Source organism: Littorina saxatilis, linkage group LG5, assembly GCF_037325665.1.
Source record: "Littorina saxatilis isolate snail1 linkage group LG5, US_GU_Lsax_2.0, whole genome shotgun sequence".
Taxonomy (NCBI): Eukaryota; Metazoa; Mollusca; class Gastropoda; order Littorinimorpha; family Littorinidae; genus Littorina; species Littorina saxatilis.
In genome coordinates, this window is record NC_090249.1 from 31673409 (window position 1) to 31689216 (window position 15808).

The 15808-nt window shown below is 39.9% G+C and overlaps 1 protein-coding gene across 1 annotated transcript; it reads left to right on the plus strand.

Moving 5' to 3' along the window:
• The first annotated feature begins 129 nt into the window (after window positions 1–129).
• LOC138966868 (glutathione peroxidase-like) lies at window positions 130–14337 on the plus strand. Its single transcript, XM_070339243.1, has 6 exons — window positions 130–238; window positions 5909–6009; window positions 6564–6711; window positions 7354–7499; window positions 8219–8303; window positions 10850–14337. Exons 1-6 carry the CDS (start codon window positions 131–133, stop codon window positions 10880–10882), a joined length of 621 nt encoding a protein of 206 aa, XP_070195344.1. The 5' UTR covers window position 130; the 3' UTR covers window positions 10883–14337.
• The last annotated feature ends 1471 nt before the right edge of the window (window positions 14338–15808 follow it).

The window sequence follows — 15808 nt, forward strand, 5'->3', positions numbered from 1 at the left end:
CAAAAATTAGTCATTATCATACACCATTAAAAGGCTATATATTTTATAACTGTTCAAATACAGATGACTGATCTTGTACACAGTGTAATGATAATCGTATCCATGTACGAAACTATTCATTTTGTGCAGTATGTGGCCGTCGGTGTTTGCTCGTCTTCCAAAGAGCTCTTCTTTTCGAATCACTGCTAAGCTTACACTGACAGCCACCGTGGGTGCGTCAGCAAGTGCAACCACTATGGTAAGTAAACAGAGCCCAGTTTGTGGCTGATCACAGTAAATGCTTGCATGTTGTCCGAGAGTTAGAATTTTATTGAAGGTTAGAAAGGTGACTGTGTGTTGAGTTGTTATTACTTTCGTTACGTAAAATTAATTGTAAAGCAAAGATGATGATAAAAATCGTGCAGATCTTGTCTGTGTACCGTGCTGGGTCAAGCAGACACAAGGCGACACAGATAGGAGCTGCTTAGGACAGTTATGGGCTTGTAATGAATGACTTAGCACTATCTTAACGTCAAGTGCCTAACAACTGCGTTTGAACTTTAGCGTGTTAAATGGGTCCGACTAAACTACGCGCCAGCACGCACCAGCACGCGCTACCTTGAACCATAGCACTTATATACTTTATTTTTATATTTCTAGTTAGTTCATCGTCCATTCTCACATAATACAAAATTTCAAACTTCAATGATGAAAATTACGGAAGTTATGACAAAACTTCGACATTGACTGAATACAGACATTAATGCATACCAACTGCACAACCACTTTGAAGCAGGCACTGCCTTGACCTGTATCATTTATGTTACTTTATTCTTTAATTATACACAATTTCAGCTCCATAAATCAAAATGGTGATGGTTGTGTTGGATGATAGCAGAACTGCTAGGATAGTCTCAACTTCAAAGAACTTAGGATCTTTGTCAAATCAAAGTGGTAGCGCGCTGTTTAGTCAATGGCGGATATCATCGGACTTGAGAGTAGTGCATAGGCTCTCCTTAAACTCGTCATAACTTCCGTAATTTTCATCATTGAAGTTTGAAATTTTGTATTATGTAAGAATGGACGATGATCTAACAAGAAATATAAAAATAAAGTATATAAGTGCTATGGTTCAAGGTAGCGCGTGCTGGCGCGTAGTTTAGTCGGGCCGTGTTAAATTCATAGCTCATAATTCCGAGGCATTTAAGTCTCCAAATTTGTAGAACCTGCACTTGTAATCATAACAAGTCATTTTAGATCCCGTTGAAGTTACAGAATGAACTTCGATGAACTGTACGAATGCATTTCGTTTACATGGGTCAAAGAAGGAATTATCCGTATGAGCGGGGCAAGGGAAACAACTCTTTCGTGTAAATGATGTCCCATGGTTGACAATGTACGCCATTTTCGGTGCATTTTCGTCGATTGAACAACCAAATTAATTAATTATGCTTAAGTTTGGAGCTCAATCCGTCAGTTAATTTCACGACAAATGTTCTTTAGCTTGCTTACATAGACTTGTATCAAAAATAAGTAAAGAATGTTTCTGGATTCTGAGCTATGAATTTAACACGCTAAAGTTCAAGATTACCGCGTTTGCTTTTCTCCGTCTAGCCTATATCCACATGCTTACGACTTGTGCAGTAGCAGTACAGTGGAACCCACCTTTTAGATCTCTACAACAAATCTGGGGGAAAATCTCAAAAAAGAGGAGGAGGCTAAAAATAAACCAATTGTATACCCTTACACTTACAGGCACTTATGGACAGAAATCTGAACAACTGGGGTCAGAAAAGTTGGAAAGTGTAAACAGGGGAGTTCCAATGTAGTTGTAGAAGTAGGGACAGGAGTCAAGATCCTGGAACAGTGGAAGCCTCTTTGTTCATCCCATCTTGATGTGACTTTAATGGAATGTCGTGTATTGCATGCTTAGAAATCTCTGCCATCATCATGGAATAATAACTTGAGGGATCTGTTAGTGTTACAGTTTATGCTCATTATTAATGAGATTTTTTTTAAAGAATTAATGTATTATTAATATTATTATTAACACTTGATGCCCGTTTCAAAGTATTTGGCAAAGGGTTCCGAATCTGTGCAAATTGTTTACAAAGTGTATTCATGTAAAAAAAAAAAAAAACCCACTATACCTACTTATTTGTTTTAACAGGTTACCTTTGCCATCATTATTATTTAAAATAAAAATCCTAATCCAAATTGCATTCCTCTTTTAGTTTACTAGTTAACCTTCGCCGTAGGTCGCTAAAAACATTCTTCGCAGCACGTCGTGAGTACCAATGTAACCATACTTCTCAAAGAAGGAAAAACATGCACGGGTAAACAAAACAAGAACAAGGCACAACCACAACTCACACAAACGTAGGCACAGACACACACACACGATACAAAAAGAACAGGAAAGAAAAAAAGAAGGAAAAAAAAAGAACAAGGGCAAAGCCCATACGACTCACATGCTTGACCTTGACCTTTACATGACCTTGACCTTCAGGGTCACGGTCAAATAACTAAACCTAGCAATGACATCATACACTAAGAACTGCTTTACACATTTTTCCTACCAAAATACATGTGACCTTGACCCAAGGTCAAGGTCATCCAAGGTCATGCAACACAAAGCTGTTAATTCAAGACATAGGAAGTACAATAGTGCTTATTGGCTCTTTCTACCATGAGATATGGTCACTTTTAGTGGTTCACTACCTTATTTTGGTCACATTTCATAAGGGTCAAAGTGACCTTGACCTTGATCATATGTGACCAAATGTGTCTCATGATGAAAGCATAACATGTGCCCCACATAATTTTTAAGTTTGAAACAGTTATCTTCCATAGTTCAGGGTCAAGGTCACTTCAAAATATGTATACAATCCAACTTTGAAGAGCTCCTGTGACCTTGACCTTGAAGCAAGGTAAACCAAACTGGTATCAAAAGATGGGGCTTACTTTGCCCTATATATCATATATAGGTGAGGTATTGAATCTCAAAAACTTCAGAGAAAATGGGAAAAATGTGAAAAATAGCTGTTTTTTAGGCAACATTTATGGGCCCCTGCGACCTTGACCTTGAAGCAAGGTCAAGATGCTATGTATGTATTTTGGGGCCTTATCATCATACACCATCTTGCCAAATTTGGTACTGATAGACTGAATAGTGTCCAAGAAATATCCAACGTTAAAGTTTTCCGGACGGACGGACGGGGGGGACGGACGACTTGGGTGAGTACATAGACTCACTTTTGCTTCGCATGTGAGTAAAAAAAAAAGGATGTAGAAGAAAAAATTACCCGCGGTTCTCTAACTCCCGCTCGAGTTCGCTGCTTGTTCCTTGAGCCATCTTGAAATAGATCAGAACTCTTCTCAGAAAGAGAACCAGAAAGTCACATTACACTGTTAGAAGTATGGTTACATAAGTACTCACGACGTGCTGCGAAGATAGTCGATGTTTGACCTTTGTTTATTTAATTACCTGTCAATCAATTTTAATGCGGGTTTAGGGGATAATAGATTTTTAGGTGTTTGAGGCATTTCCAAAAGCTCATTACAGAATTCCACCTAGGCCTAAAAAAAAAATAGGTGTGGTTACGGTAACCCGACCTACCCTATTTTTAGGGGCCGACCCTATAAGTTTTTATTACATTTGTCAAAAACGCACAAGAAAACGAGTGCAGAAAACGCAATGAAAGCGAAAGCGCCCGAGTCGCACACTTATTTCCCTGTCAAGTAGGTTTAATTTGTACACATTAGAAAAAAAAGTTAAAAAAAAAAAAAAGTGATTGCCTACCTTCCTACCCTATTTTTTTTGGCTATGTTACCGTAACCACACTTTTTTTTTTTTTTTTTTCCCCCTAGTTTTCGAGATATTCGCAATTAAAGTCCGGACTGTTACTAAAGTACTCACGACCTACGCCGAAGGTTAAGTAGCTCTCCTGCAGTTGCAGCTAACTGTCGGGCAGGGCCACCAAATCATGTTCGCATGTCATTAAGGGGACCTGACCAAGGCTTTACAACTTGAAAAATGACTTTATCCAAATATAGAAATGTTCTTTAAATGGCAACCAGAATAATTTGCCTTTTAAACTGTGCTTTGAGTGGGCTTGTCAAAGCATAATTATTTACTGAATAATGACATCAAGACCCTTTTTGACTCACATGCGAAGCAAAAGTGAGTCTATGTACTCACCCGAGTCGTCCGTCCCGGCGTCCGTCCGTCCGGAAAACTTTAACGTTGGATATTTCTTGGACACTATTCAGTCTATCAGTACCAAATTTGGCAAGATGGTGTATGATGACAAGGCCCCCAAAAACATACATACATAGCATCTTGACCTTGACCTGACGGGAAAAAATTTGTCATTGTTATTTGTTTGCTTAACAAAATCTCCAACAATCATAGAGTTAGAATTATTAAACCACAAAAGTTTGATGAAGCCATGTTTGACCTTGCTTTTGTGTGATTATTTTGATGCTGTGACTGTTTTAACACACGGGACAAGCAGGTTTAACGTTAAACACATAATGCGCGCTCGCAGCACGTGCAAGTGGAGCAGGAGAAATCTGATGTGTGAGATGTGTTCACAAATGCATTAACAACCAAAAGAGACCATGGCACGCTTGCTGCCAGTCTCACCTTTAAAACAGCCAGGATGCCAAGATTAACACCACCAAAATGCCAGGTCGATATAAAGCTGGGGATGATCCAGAAGCGCTGGCATGTGCTTTAAATGTGCATATGTCAACAGTCTATCACCTTCAGCAATGTTCTGTTGACATTGGAAGCACTGCAGTTATGCAACGCTGTGGATTTTTCGCATTACCCCAATAAGACAAGATCGCAATTTCCTGCCACAACGTCTTCGAGATCGATTCAATACAGCCACTGACACTACATCATTGGAAGCCACCAGTGTCCGATCAGTGGCCAGAGAGCGCGATGAAGACTGACTGAGCGACACCTCCAAAACTTCGTTAACGTTAAACCTGCCTGTCCCGCGTGTTGAAACAGTCGCAGCATCAAAATAATCACACAACAGCTAGGTCAAACATGCCTTCATCAAACTTTTGTGGTTTGATAATTCTAACTCTATAATTGTTGGAGATTTTGTCAATCAAACATTGCAGAATTTTTTCGCGTTTCTTTTGTTGCTCGGTATATATAGAGAGTGGGTCCCGAGTCCCAGCCATCAGGGTCTGGCGTGCTTGGTCTTGCCTTTCTCCTTTTCTCCCTTGCCTCCTTTTTTTAATTATTTTTTAAAAAAATCATATAACACAGATCATGTCCTTAAAAGGCTAACAATACATGCCGATAGGACATTAATATATTTTGTCTGTCTGTCTATACCATTTACAATGAACCTTTGCTATACATGTACTTTGTGTAGTCAGTTGAACTTTTTGTACCAACCATCCTGCCTTGCTGTTGCTCATACACATGAATAATTTATGTTGTATGGGAGAGTAATTACTCTATTAATGACACATCATGAGAGAATTGATGTAAGCATCAGATAATCATGCTATCAATTATAAATGTGATTACCGACAAAGTCTGGGCAATTGTTTTTTGAATTAATAGGGGTAAAATCCATACCCTTGTCTATACAGTTTATACTTTGTGTTAAAGGAGCTTGTATCAAAGCGCCTGTCGATCAAAGTATCCTACTCCTGTATCCTTACTGTAGTATTACTAAATCTACTACATGTACTACAACTAGTAATACTACAGTAAGAATAAAGGAGCATGATACTTCAATTATCCAGCACTTTGATACAAGCTCCTGTGGTTTATATGTGAGCATGTTCTTAGTTTCAGCACCTTACTTCTTTTCTTACGTTTGTTAGAATAATAGAGTTTGTACATGTACCTACATGGATAAAACTAAGTATGTCTTTGTTGTATTTTGTCATACAGGCTTCCGGAACCAAGGGTGAGGATTGGAAGAACGCAAGCTCTATATATGAGTTCAAGGTCAAAGATATAGATGGCAATGAAGTTTCCTTGGACAAATACAAGTAAGGCAAAGAAAAGTGTGTTAAAGCATACATGTACATGTAATATTTTGGTAATTGTTCATTAGTTTTTCCCCAAAAATTGCATACCTTTATGTCGCATACAATCACAAAGCCATTCAGTTTGCCAAAATATTTTTCTCTTATGCTTTCCTAGTCAACTATTAGATTTTCGTAGTTAAGCTTACACGGATTGCAAGTGTGTGATCTGTCGTAGGCCAACATTCTACCCGTTGTTTTTTCTTGGGGTGTGTTATTTGTCTATTTGTTTTTGACAGGAATAAAAAAAGAAAGTTTTAGAATGAGCATTACAAGTTTAACCTTAGTAAGGTAATCACAAACACTTTTTTTTTTTAATGGGACTTGCTATTTACAACAACGAAAAAACTGGAGGGGGGGGGGGGAGGCGGGCAGCCAGCCAGTATATTGTACTCCACTTTTTGTCCCTTTTCAAGACATGCACAGTAAGTGTTTGAGTCATTGTGTACCTATTAAATTTTGTCAAAGTGCCCTCTGTGTACCAGGTCACAAACATTTTTTTAACTTTTTTTCCCCAGAGGGCATGTCTGCCTAATTGTCAACGTGGCCTCTAAATGAGGTTTTACAGCAAAGAACTACACTCAGCTGCAGGAATTGCACTCCAAGCATGCTGAGTCAGATGGCCTTAGGATCCTTGCCTTCCCTTGCAACCAGTTTGGGGGTCAGGTACGTTTTTTGTTTTATTTTAATCGTCATGTTTCATTTGATATCTCTTGTGCTGTTGCCTGGTCGTGAACTTTGATCATGCTTCTCTTCACACTCAGATATAAGTGCAGATGCAGCTGTGCACAAACTACAGTCTGAGTTGTAATGAATGTATCAAAAACACAACATTCTGTGTGGATATCCATCACTTTTGACCTCAGTCATTGAGTCAATAGATGATATTCGGAAATAACTCTGTGTCAGGATTATATGGGTTGTAAATGAGTGAATACCCCTGCTTTTTTTGAGACAAATGAATGCACACATGCTCCTTGTCCACGTGTTTCAGACACACCCCTCACTGATGATTGGTCTGTGCAAATTGTTTGTCCCCCTTAAAGCAAGGGTATTCACTGTATCACAACCCATACAAACCCAGCTGTTTTTGGAATTCATCTATTGAGCAAAATATTTTGAGCAACATCCTTGACTGTCATATTTTAACCATCATTGCATGCAGGATTTAGCTGCACAAGAAATCTATTTGAAAATAGGAGCCATATGTTACAAATGGCCACCAAACACTCGGCTGGAAAAAAAAAAGCATGTGTCATATTATGTAGACTCGATTATGAAAATCAATTATTCCTGATAATTTTTCAGGAGCCTGAGTCTGAAGATGTCATCAAAACGTTTGCCAGCGGGTACGGGGTCAAGTTTGACATGTTCTCCAAAATCAACGTCAACGGTGATGGTGCCGATCCTCTGTTCAAGTACCTCAAGAAAAAGCAGAAGGGGACTTTGGGAGAGTATGTATACATACATATGATAAATATCTTTATTTTAATTTAAGTCTGGGAAAACATGCTTGTCACTTGACTATGCAGGCACTTAGCACAACTCAACAACGTGTTTAAACATGCTTTTTTCAATTTTGGTTATATACAATCGTTTCACAAAATCAAAGAATAGAACAATAACAAGCAATCTCCTCATGAACATATTCTTAATATTGTAAACAATACAAGCATATACATATAAACAATCATAACATGACAAACATTTCATACATTTGACCCTGTTGGAAGTGGGTATCTGACCTTATTCAGTGCCGGGGAAGGTAAAAGCATCAAGGGAGAAGAGAGGGATGTCGGCTTAGTAAATCTGGCCCTTCAGTCATACCTTCACTTACAGCGGCTGCATTTGTCAGCCGATTTGCCTGAAATTTGCGATGACTCTTGTAATCTCCATGGTGAATCTGTTGGGGAAAATGTCTAGCCAGTGGCTACACAAGCGCCAGAGCTATAAGCGAATGACACGCCCTGGTGGCGAATGCACACTGAAAGTGTGAATAACCCCTGCATTTTCTTTTGTACATCGCGCGGTAGCAATCATTGGAGGGTCAAACGCTAGTAATTTTATAAATATGCCAACGTTTAACAGCATCTGTTGTGCAACACCTACTGTGTTTTCTGTGTTACACGTTTGAAAAACGTTGAGTAACTATGTATTTTCGTGTTTTTTCCAGTTTCATCAAATGGAACTTCAGCAAGTTTGTGGTTGACAAGAACGGCCAGCCAGTGAAACGCTACAGTCCCAACACAGAGCCTCTGGTCAGTGACTCTTGTCTTTGTGTCTGAGCACAGGCGGAAGGTATCATTCACTGGACCACCACTATCATAATAAGACTAGACTAGTCTTATTATGATAGTGGTGGTCCAGTGAACGATACCTTCCGCCTGTGGTCTGAGCATCAGTTTTAACTATTATTCACACATAGAATTACACGAAGTAGAGGGGCAATTTTGGCCTTATTTTACTCGACTGAAACGAACACAGAGACTTGACTGATTATACAGTTTTGACGAGGGCTGTTATTTCTTAAAATTGATTGACTTGTTTGTAAGGTTTAACCTTGGTTTTTGAGTCACTTGAGAAAAAGTGACTATGTAATCGGTCAGTGTTAGTCTGTCCGGCCGGCCGGCCGGCCGGCCGGCCGTCCGTAGACACCACCTTCTTCTTCTTCTGCGTTCGTGGGCTGAAACTCCCACGTACACTCGTGGGTTTTTTTTGCACGAGTGGAATTTTACGTGTATGACCGTTTTTTACCCCGCCATTTAGGCAGCCATACGCCGTTTTCGGAGGAAAGACACCACCTTAACGTTGGACTTTTCTCGGAAACTATCAAAGCGATCGGGCTCATATTTTGTTTAGTCGTGACCTCCAATGACCTCTACACTTTAACGATGGTTTCGTTGACCTTTGACCTTTTTCAAGGTCACAGGTCAGCGTCAAAGGAAAAATTAGACATTTTATATCTTTTCTCGGAAACTATCAAAGCGATCGGGCTCATATTTTGTTTAGTCGTGACCTCCAATGACCTCTACACTTTAACGATGGTTTCGTTGACCTTTGACCTTTTTCAAGGTCACAGGTCAGCGTCAAAGGAAAAATTAGACATTTTATATCTTTGACAAAGTTCATCGGATGTGATTGAAACTTTGTAGGATTATTCTTTACATCAAAGTATTTACATCTGTAGCCTTTTACGAACGTTATCAGAAAAACAAGGGAGATAACTAGCCTTTTCTGTTCGGCAACACACAACTTAACGTTGGGCTTTTCTCGGAAACTATAAAAGTGACCGGGCTCAAATGTTATGTGAACGTGACTCATTGTGTTGTGAATAGCAATTTCTTCCTGTCCATCTGATGCCTCATATAATATTCAGAACTGCGAAAGTGACTCGATCGAGCGTTTGCTCTTCTTGTTTTCTGAGTGTTTTTGTATTTTGATTTTTTTTAGTAATGAAGTACAGTGGAGTCCGGGTACAACGAATCTCAAGGGAGATACATTTTAGTTCGTTATATCAGTAATTCGCTGTAGAGTTTTCAACCCTAAATGGCCTCAAGACAAGTTTTCCCAATCACCTTCAAATGATCGTCCCATCGATCTTTCCTTGGAGAGTACAATTTCTGCATGTTTTCAACAGCTTCATAATATAATCCATAGAGAGAGCCAAACTAACAGCGGGAGGTGCATGAAAAGCGTCAGTTTTCACGATAAAACTTTGACTCGCTCATTCACGGGACATAACTGCACTCCGGACTGTCCACAGTGTTGAGCAATTTAGGAGACTTCACTGCCTGAGGAGAGTATTGATTCAAACGAACGCGTGGTTCTATATCGCGTCACTCGGTCACGGATCGGAGAAAACAAAAAAACAGTTCCAGATTTCGAAACCATGTTCGTCAGCCATTGTTTTTAGCAAGACAGACCACATGTGCACGAGCTTCGCTGACGTACATCGCAAAATGTCATGACGTCACCACAACTTTCGGTTTTGGTTCGATCTGTTCCGTGCACCTCCCGCTGTTAGTTTGTTCAGAGTTCGCTCATCACGCGATGTGCACTTGTGTTTGTGTATTTTTGTCTTTGGAGACAATTATTGACATCAGTTCGTTGTAGCCTTGTGACTTTTAGAGACAAAACGGCTCTGGGGCGATGAAAACGTGTTTGTTAAAAGAGGGGTTCGTTATGCAAATGAGTTTAAAAGGTTCGATGTAGCCGGAAAGTAACAAGTAAGAAATAGGCTGTCTGCTGGGAAATCAATGGCAGTTTGTTAAAAGAGGGATTTCGTTATACCCAGGTTCGTTATAGCTGGACTCCACTGTAAAAGGTTCTTCTTCTTCTTCTTCTGCGTTCGTGGGCTGAAACTCCCACGTACACTCGTGTTTTTTGCACGAGTGGAATTTTACGTGTATGACCGTTTTTTACCCCGCCATTTAGGCAGCCATACGCCGTTTTCGGAGGAAGCATGCTGGGTATTTTCGTGTTTCTATAACCCACCGAACTCTGACATGGATTACAGGATCTTTTTCGTGCGCACTTGGTCTTGTGCTTGCGTGTACACACGGGGGTGTTCGGACACCGAGGAGAGTCTGCACACAAAGTTGACTCTGAGAAATAAATCTCTCGCCGAACGAGGGGACGAACTCACGCTGACAGCGGCCAACTGGATACAAATCCAGCGCGCTACCGACTGAGCTACATCCCCGCCCGTAAAAGGTTCAAAAGAATCAACTTCTAATGATTAGATAATGACTCGTTCAGCCTTTTCATTTGTGTTCAGCATGTTGTGTTTTTGTTTTTTCCCCAGGCGATCTTGAAGGATCTGAAAGAGTACTTCTGAATGGTGCAAAAATCAAGACTTTAGGATCAAGCTGCTGAGTGTGGCAGATGAGAAGAACGCGAACATGCATGGCAGACTTTGTGATGACTTGCCCTAAAACCCATCTGGGCAGGGCGAGTTTGATAGCAACGTGTGCTGGTTGCGTCTGGCCGTGCGTGTCAGCCTCTTGACGTCTGCGACATCATACACCGGCTTGATTCTTATTATGCTTTCACCGCTGATCTGTCGCTTGCTAATGTTTATTTTTATGACAATCAGTGGATCCATGTCTCAGCTTCTGTTTTATTTGATTTGTGAAGGCTTTACCTGTGACTGTATTGAATCACGCTCTTTCTTTGTCCCCCCTCTCCCACACCCCTCCCCCTTTCCTCTCTCTAGCCCTTTCTGTTACCTGCCCTCACCCACCTATTCTCCCCAATAGGTCTGTGCCATTTCTATCTAAATCTCACTGCCTGTACCAGCCTCTCTCTCAAGATCCAAAGATTAAATCTGTTAATTTTCATTTGTTTAAAACTTTTTATTTATACAGTGTATTTGTTCTTGTATTCAGTGTTGTGGGTAAACAAGCTTACATTTGTTTCTGTGAGATGTTACATAAGTTTATTATGGTATGCATGTAATCTCATTCAGTAATCACTGTTTTGTGCCAATTTTTAATCAGTTTTATATTTAGTAACAATCGCGCTTTTCATTTTGATGTACACAGTGAGTGTGATATTGATCCTTTGATTTACATTCAGGTAGTTTTGATTTGTGCCTTTTTATTTGTAGCAATTTCTGCAGAGGCCTTATGAATTTGTTGTGATAGCTTGGATGCCAGTGGAAAATTATTGTGAGTGTGTTAAGTTATGTTTTCAAGAGCAAAGATCCATTTTATTGTAGTTTAATATAGAATTACAGACTTTAAGTTTTGTTAATTGATTATTTCTACCTGCTTTCTTGATCTCATTTTATGAACTTGTGAATCATGTTATGATGTTGGAAGTTGTGCATTTTCTTTGAGCTGGCTCACTCCTTTTGTGTGATTGGTTAGAGATGTTTGGAACAAGGGTATGATAACTTATACCTTTCGGGTACACAGATCTTATATCATACTTTCTGACATCTGCATCAATGCATGACATTATAAGCTAGTAAATCACAATTTTGCAGTGTTTTTTGTTGCTGTGTTTTTCCTGCGCAAGTGCTTACTTGGTAGTGACATTTTTAGTGAGCTTCTATATATATATACGACTTGTGTCTGTCTGTGTGTCTGTGTGTGTGTCTGTGTGTGAGTTCGCGATGCACGGCCAAAGTTCTCGATGGATCTGCTTCAAATTTGGTGGGCATATTCAGGTAGACCCGGTACAGGACACAACCTGGTCGATATTTCAACACGTGCTCTCAGCGCGCAGCGCTGAACCGATTTTGGTTCCACCTCAGCTATTTTGGTTCCACCTCAGCTACCCGGGCCCCCATACCGACACACCAAAGCCAAAGTTCTCGGTGGATCTTTTTCAAATTTGGACACCGTATTCAGCTACACCCCGGACACAATATCATCGATGAGATATTTCAACACGTGCTCTCAGCGCGCAGCGCTGAACCGAATTTGGTTTTTGTGTTCATTTCACCATTATAAGTAACTCTTCCTTATCTTCTCATCTTCTCCATGTTTTCAGCGTTTACCTCCCTTCCTTCGTATGGTGCACTATAGTATCTTCGGATATTCCCGGCGTTCTGTTACTATTTTTAGAAGGTCACCGCAGTGTCCAGAACGTAAATTGGACCCGTAAATTATCCTCACTGTAAAAGTGCAAAGGTCGAATCAATTTATAGCCACGCGAAAAATACACTGTCATCTATCTCTCTATAGATACGGCTTCTCTGTGTTTGTGTGTGTGTGTGTGTGTGTGTGTGTGTCTCTATGTGAGCAACACCTGTGCATTGTTCAGTTCTGTTTGTGATGTGGTCTGGCGGCTTTCGTGTAATTTTATGTACTGGCCTTCCTTTGAGAAGCCATAACAGTTCAAAAGGGCTTAGAGATAAGCTCTAACTTGCTCAGTCCTGTTTGAGTGGAGTTCGCCTCCAAAGGTGATTAACACGGTTACATTCGTCGACAAGGATGGGACTCGATATGGTCAGGAATGGCATTATGGCCATTGAATCATTTTCGTGCTGTTCCCATTCCACGAATCTGGGAGGGACCTAAGCTTGGCGGGTCCATTGTTCGGACCCGGCGAAGCCGGCGTACGGCTCTAAGTACTTCTTCCCGGCGAAGCCGGCTACCCGGCGAAGCGGGTATTCATTCTAGTAAGGAAATAAATGCATGTAAAGTTGTACAGGATGAAATCCCTTTGAAAACTGCGCTAATTTCCATGAATCTTCACATTTGAGTGTGTTTATTAAAGGTTATGTATTTCATTTACAATGACATTTTACATTGTAGTCATTACTTATTCTGAACGGTTTGAACACCCAAAACATCATGAAATGTATCTTCATTCTTTAATGCAGAAGCAAATGATTGGAATTCTTTTTTTTTATTTTTTTTTTACGGCTATGCAGATTTATTTTGTGCGCTGGCTAAGGTGCTTCAGAAAAAAATCCAGACTGTTAGTGCCCGCCATCATTAGTTCGCATATCAGCTGATTGTGACAATCTTGTAAGATAGCCATTCTAGATATGGGGAAAAGGGTATACAGTTTTTCAAAATGTTGAAGCCCAAGCAAACAAATATAAAGCTACGTGTATTGTATAAAAAATAAAAATAATAAAAACATATTCAAAAGTAAGTTGTTTCTGATACTATTCTTTATTTTGATGCTGAATTTTTAATTTTTAATCACTACATGATTATTCCAAGTTTTTAGGTTGCTACATTTTCTTGACCAAGGTTGTGTACAACAAACTCAGGGATGATGTGAAGTTCCATTAAGCAAGGCAAAATTTCTATCCACTCTTTTCAGAAGTCCTTATATTAAGTTTGAAGTACATGTATCAAATGATTTTCAACCCCCCGCGGGTTAGGGGGAAGAATTTACCCGATGCTCCCCAGCATGTCATAAGAGGCGACTAACGGATTCTGTTTCTCCTTTTACTCTTGTTAAGTGTTTCTTGTATAGAATATAGTCAATTTTTGTGAAGATTTTAGTCAAGCAGTATGTAAGAAATGTTAAGTCCTTTGTACTGGAAACTTGCATTCTCCCAGTAAGGTAATATATTGTACTACGTTGCAAGCCCCTGGAGCAAATTTTTGATTAGTGCTTTTGTGAACAAGAAACAATTGACAAGTGGCTCTATCCCATCTCCCCCCTTTCCCCGTCGCGATATAACCTTCGTGGTTGAAAACGACGTTAAACACCAAATAAAGAAAGAAAGAAATGATTTTCATGAGACAACTGTGTGTTTGGTGCAAGTAACTGAACTGTGTTACCTTTGTTATTTTTGTATCAGAAATAAATGTTGTTGCTGGATTACAGTCAGTCTGTTTATGTGTGTTATAGACCACAAGGTCTAGACTTGTATCGTCCACTTTCGCATACTCAAGAAGAGCATGATGTGGCCTTTGCAGATTGCATTATGTAAGCACTATCAAAATGCAATTCATCAATGTACACACATAAAAAAAATTCTCGTACGCCTTCTGCAATTTAAAAAAAATAAGTTGTTGATGTACTTGCCTCCCTTGCGGTAATGAAAATCACCGTCACTGAAAAACGAGTTCAGGTTGTTCCCCTTGTTCCCCTCATTTTAGATACCTTACTATTTGAATTACTTGGTGTGTATGTATCTGAATTTTTCCCCCCGTATTTTTAATTTTTCCTAGGGTATTTTGTAAGAGGGGGGGGGGGGGGGGGGGTTGAAGGACTTGTATTTTTGGGTAAAACGCTTTCTGGAAAGCAGACCATTACCATTTTTCAATTGAAGTCATTTGTCTTTTTCTAAGCATATCGATTAGCCAATTGTTAACACTACTAAATTTCATATCAACCAAGCCTTTCGCAATTCTGTGTCTCTGAGTAAAAACGTAAAATTCTTTTATGACACACAAATCACTTTGAACTTTCAAACATCCGTCATTTGCATTAGAAAAAATGCGTTCAAAAGGAATTTTATTGATTAAAAAGCTAGTCGTGAAGCCTCGCCGTTTGTGAGAAGTAATTATGAAAACAAAACGGATACACACCAGCAAAACCATTGTGGTGATGAGAAACAGATGCAATAACAACAAAACTGAGCCATAACATTGCGAGTAAACAGTGGTTGTAATGTATGAAACACATGGTCTTCCCCTCATCTGTTAACCATGACGATATTGCATCAAAGCAATCATTACAAATATCTCTGTGTTACATTTTATTACAGGGAGCTGCTCCCTACAAATAACACCACTGAATGACAAATGTCACTGTATCGTAATTACAGTTATGACTTCAGCGCTATTATGGCTGCAGGAGAGTGAGATTAAAGTGATAATTGTGCATATATAATAGGGGACTTGCCCTATCGGCGAAGGCCACCAACTCGTGTGAAAAATCTGCTTCTATTCGGGTTGGTCGCTTATGATCGTGCCGCTGTTACCGAGATACAAGTCTCAAACTGATCTCCATAAATCTTTCTCCACAAAAGCAAGGAGCACAGTTATTTGAATTCAACTTTTAAAAATATTTTTTTATGAAGAATGCCGGTCCCCGTAACCGACTAATTCTCCAGCCGAAACGGAGAGCCTCGAGAACCCACAAGTCGGATACGAAGATCCCAGTCTCAGGAACTGGCAGGCACCAGTCGCAAATTTCTTAGTTGAGTGGATTATGGGGTCCAAACTTTACTGCTGGGCTTCCGAAGGGGGGGGGGGGGGGGGGGGGGTGTAGCCAGTTTGAAGTTTATGCAAGATAAACAAGACCAGCTGACCAGGAGGCATGTTCTCAAGAAATAGACCCTCGA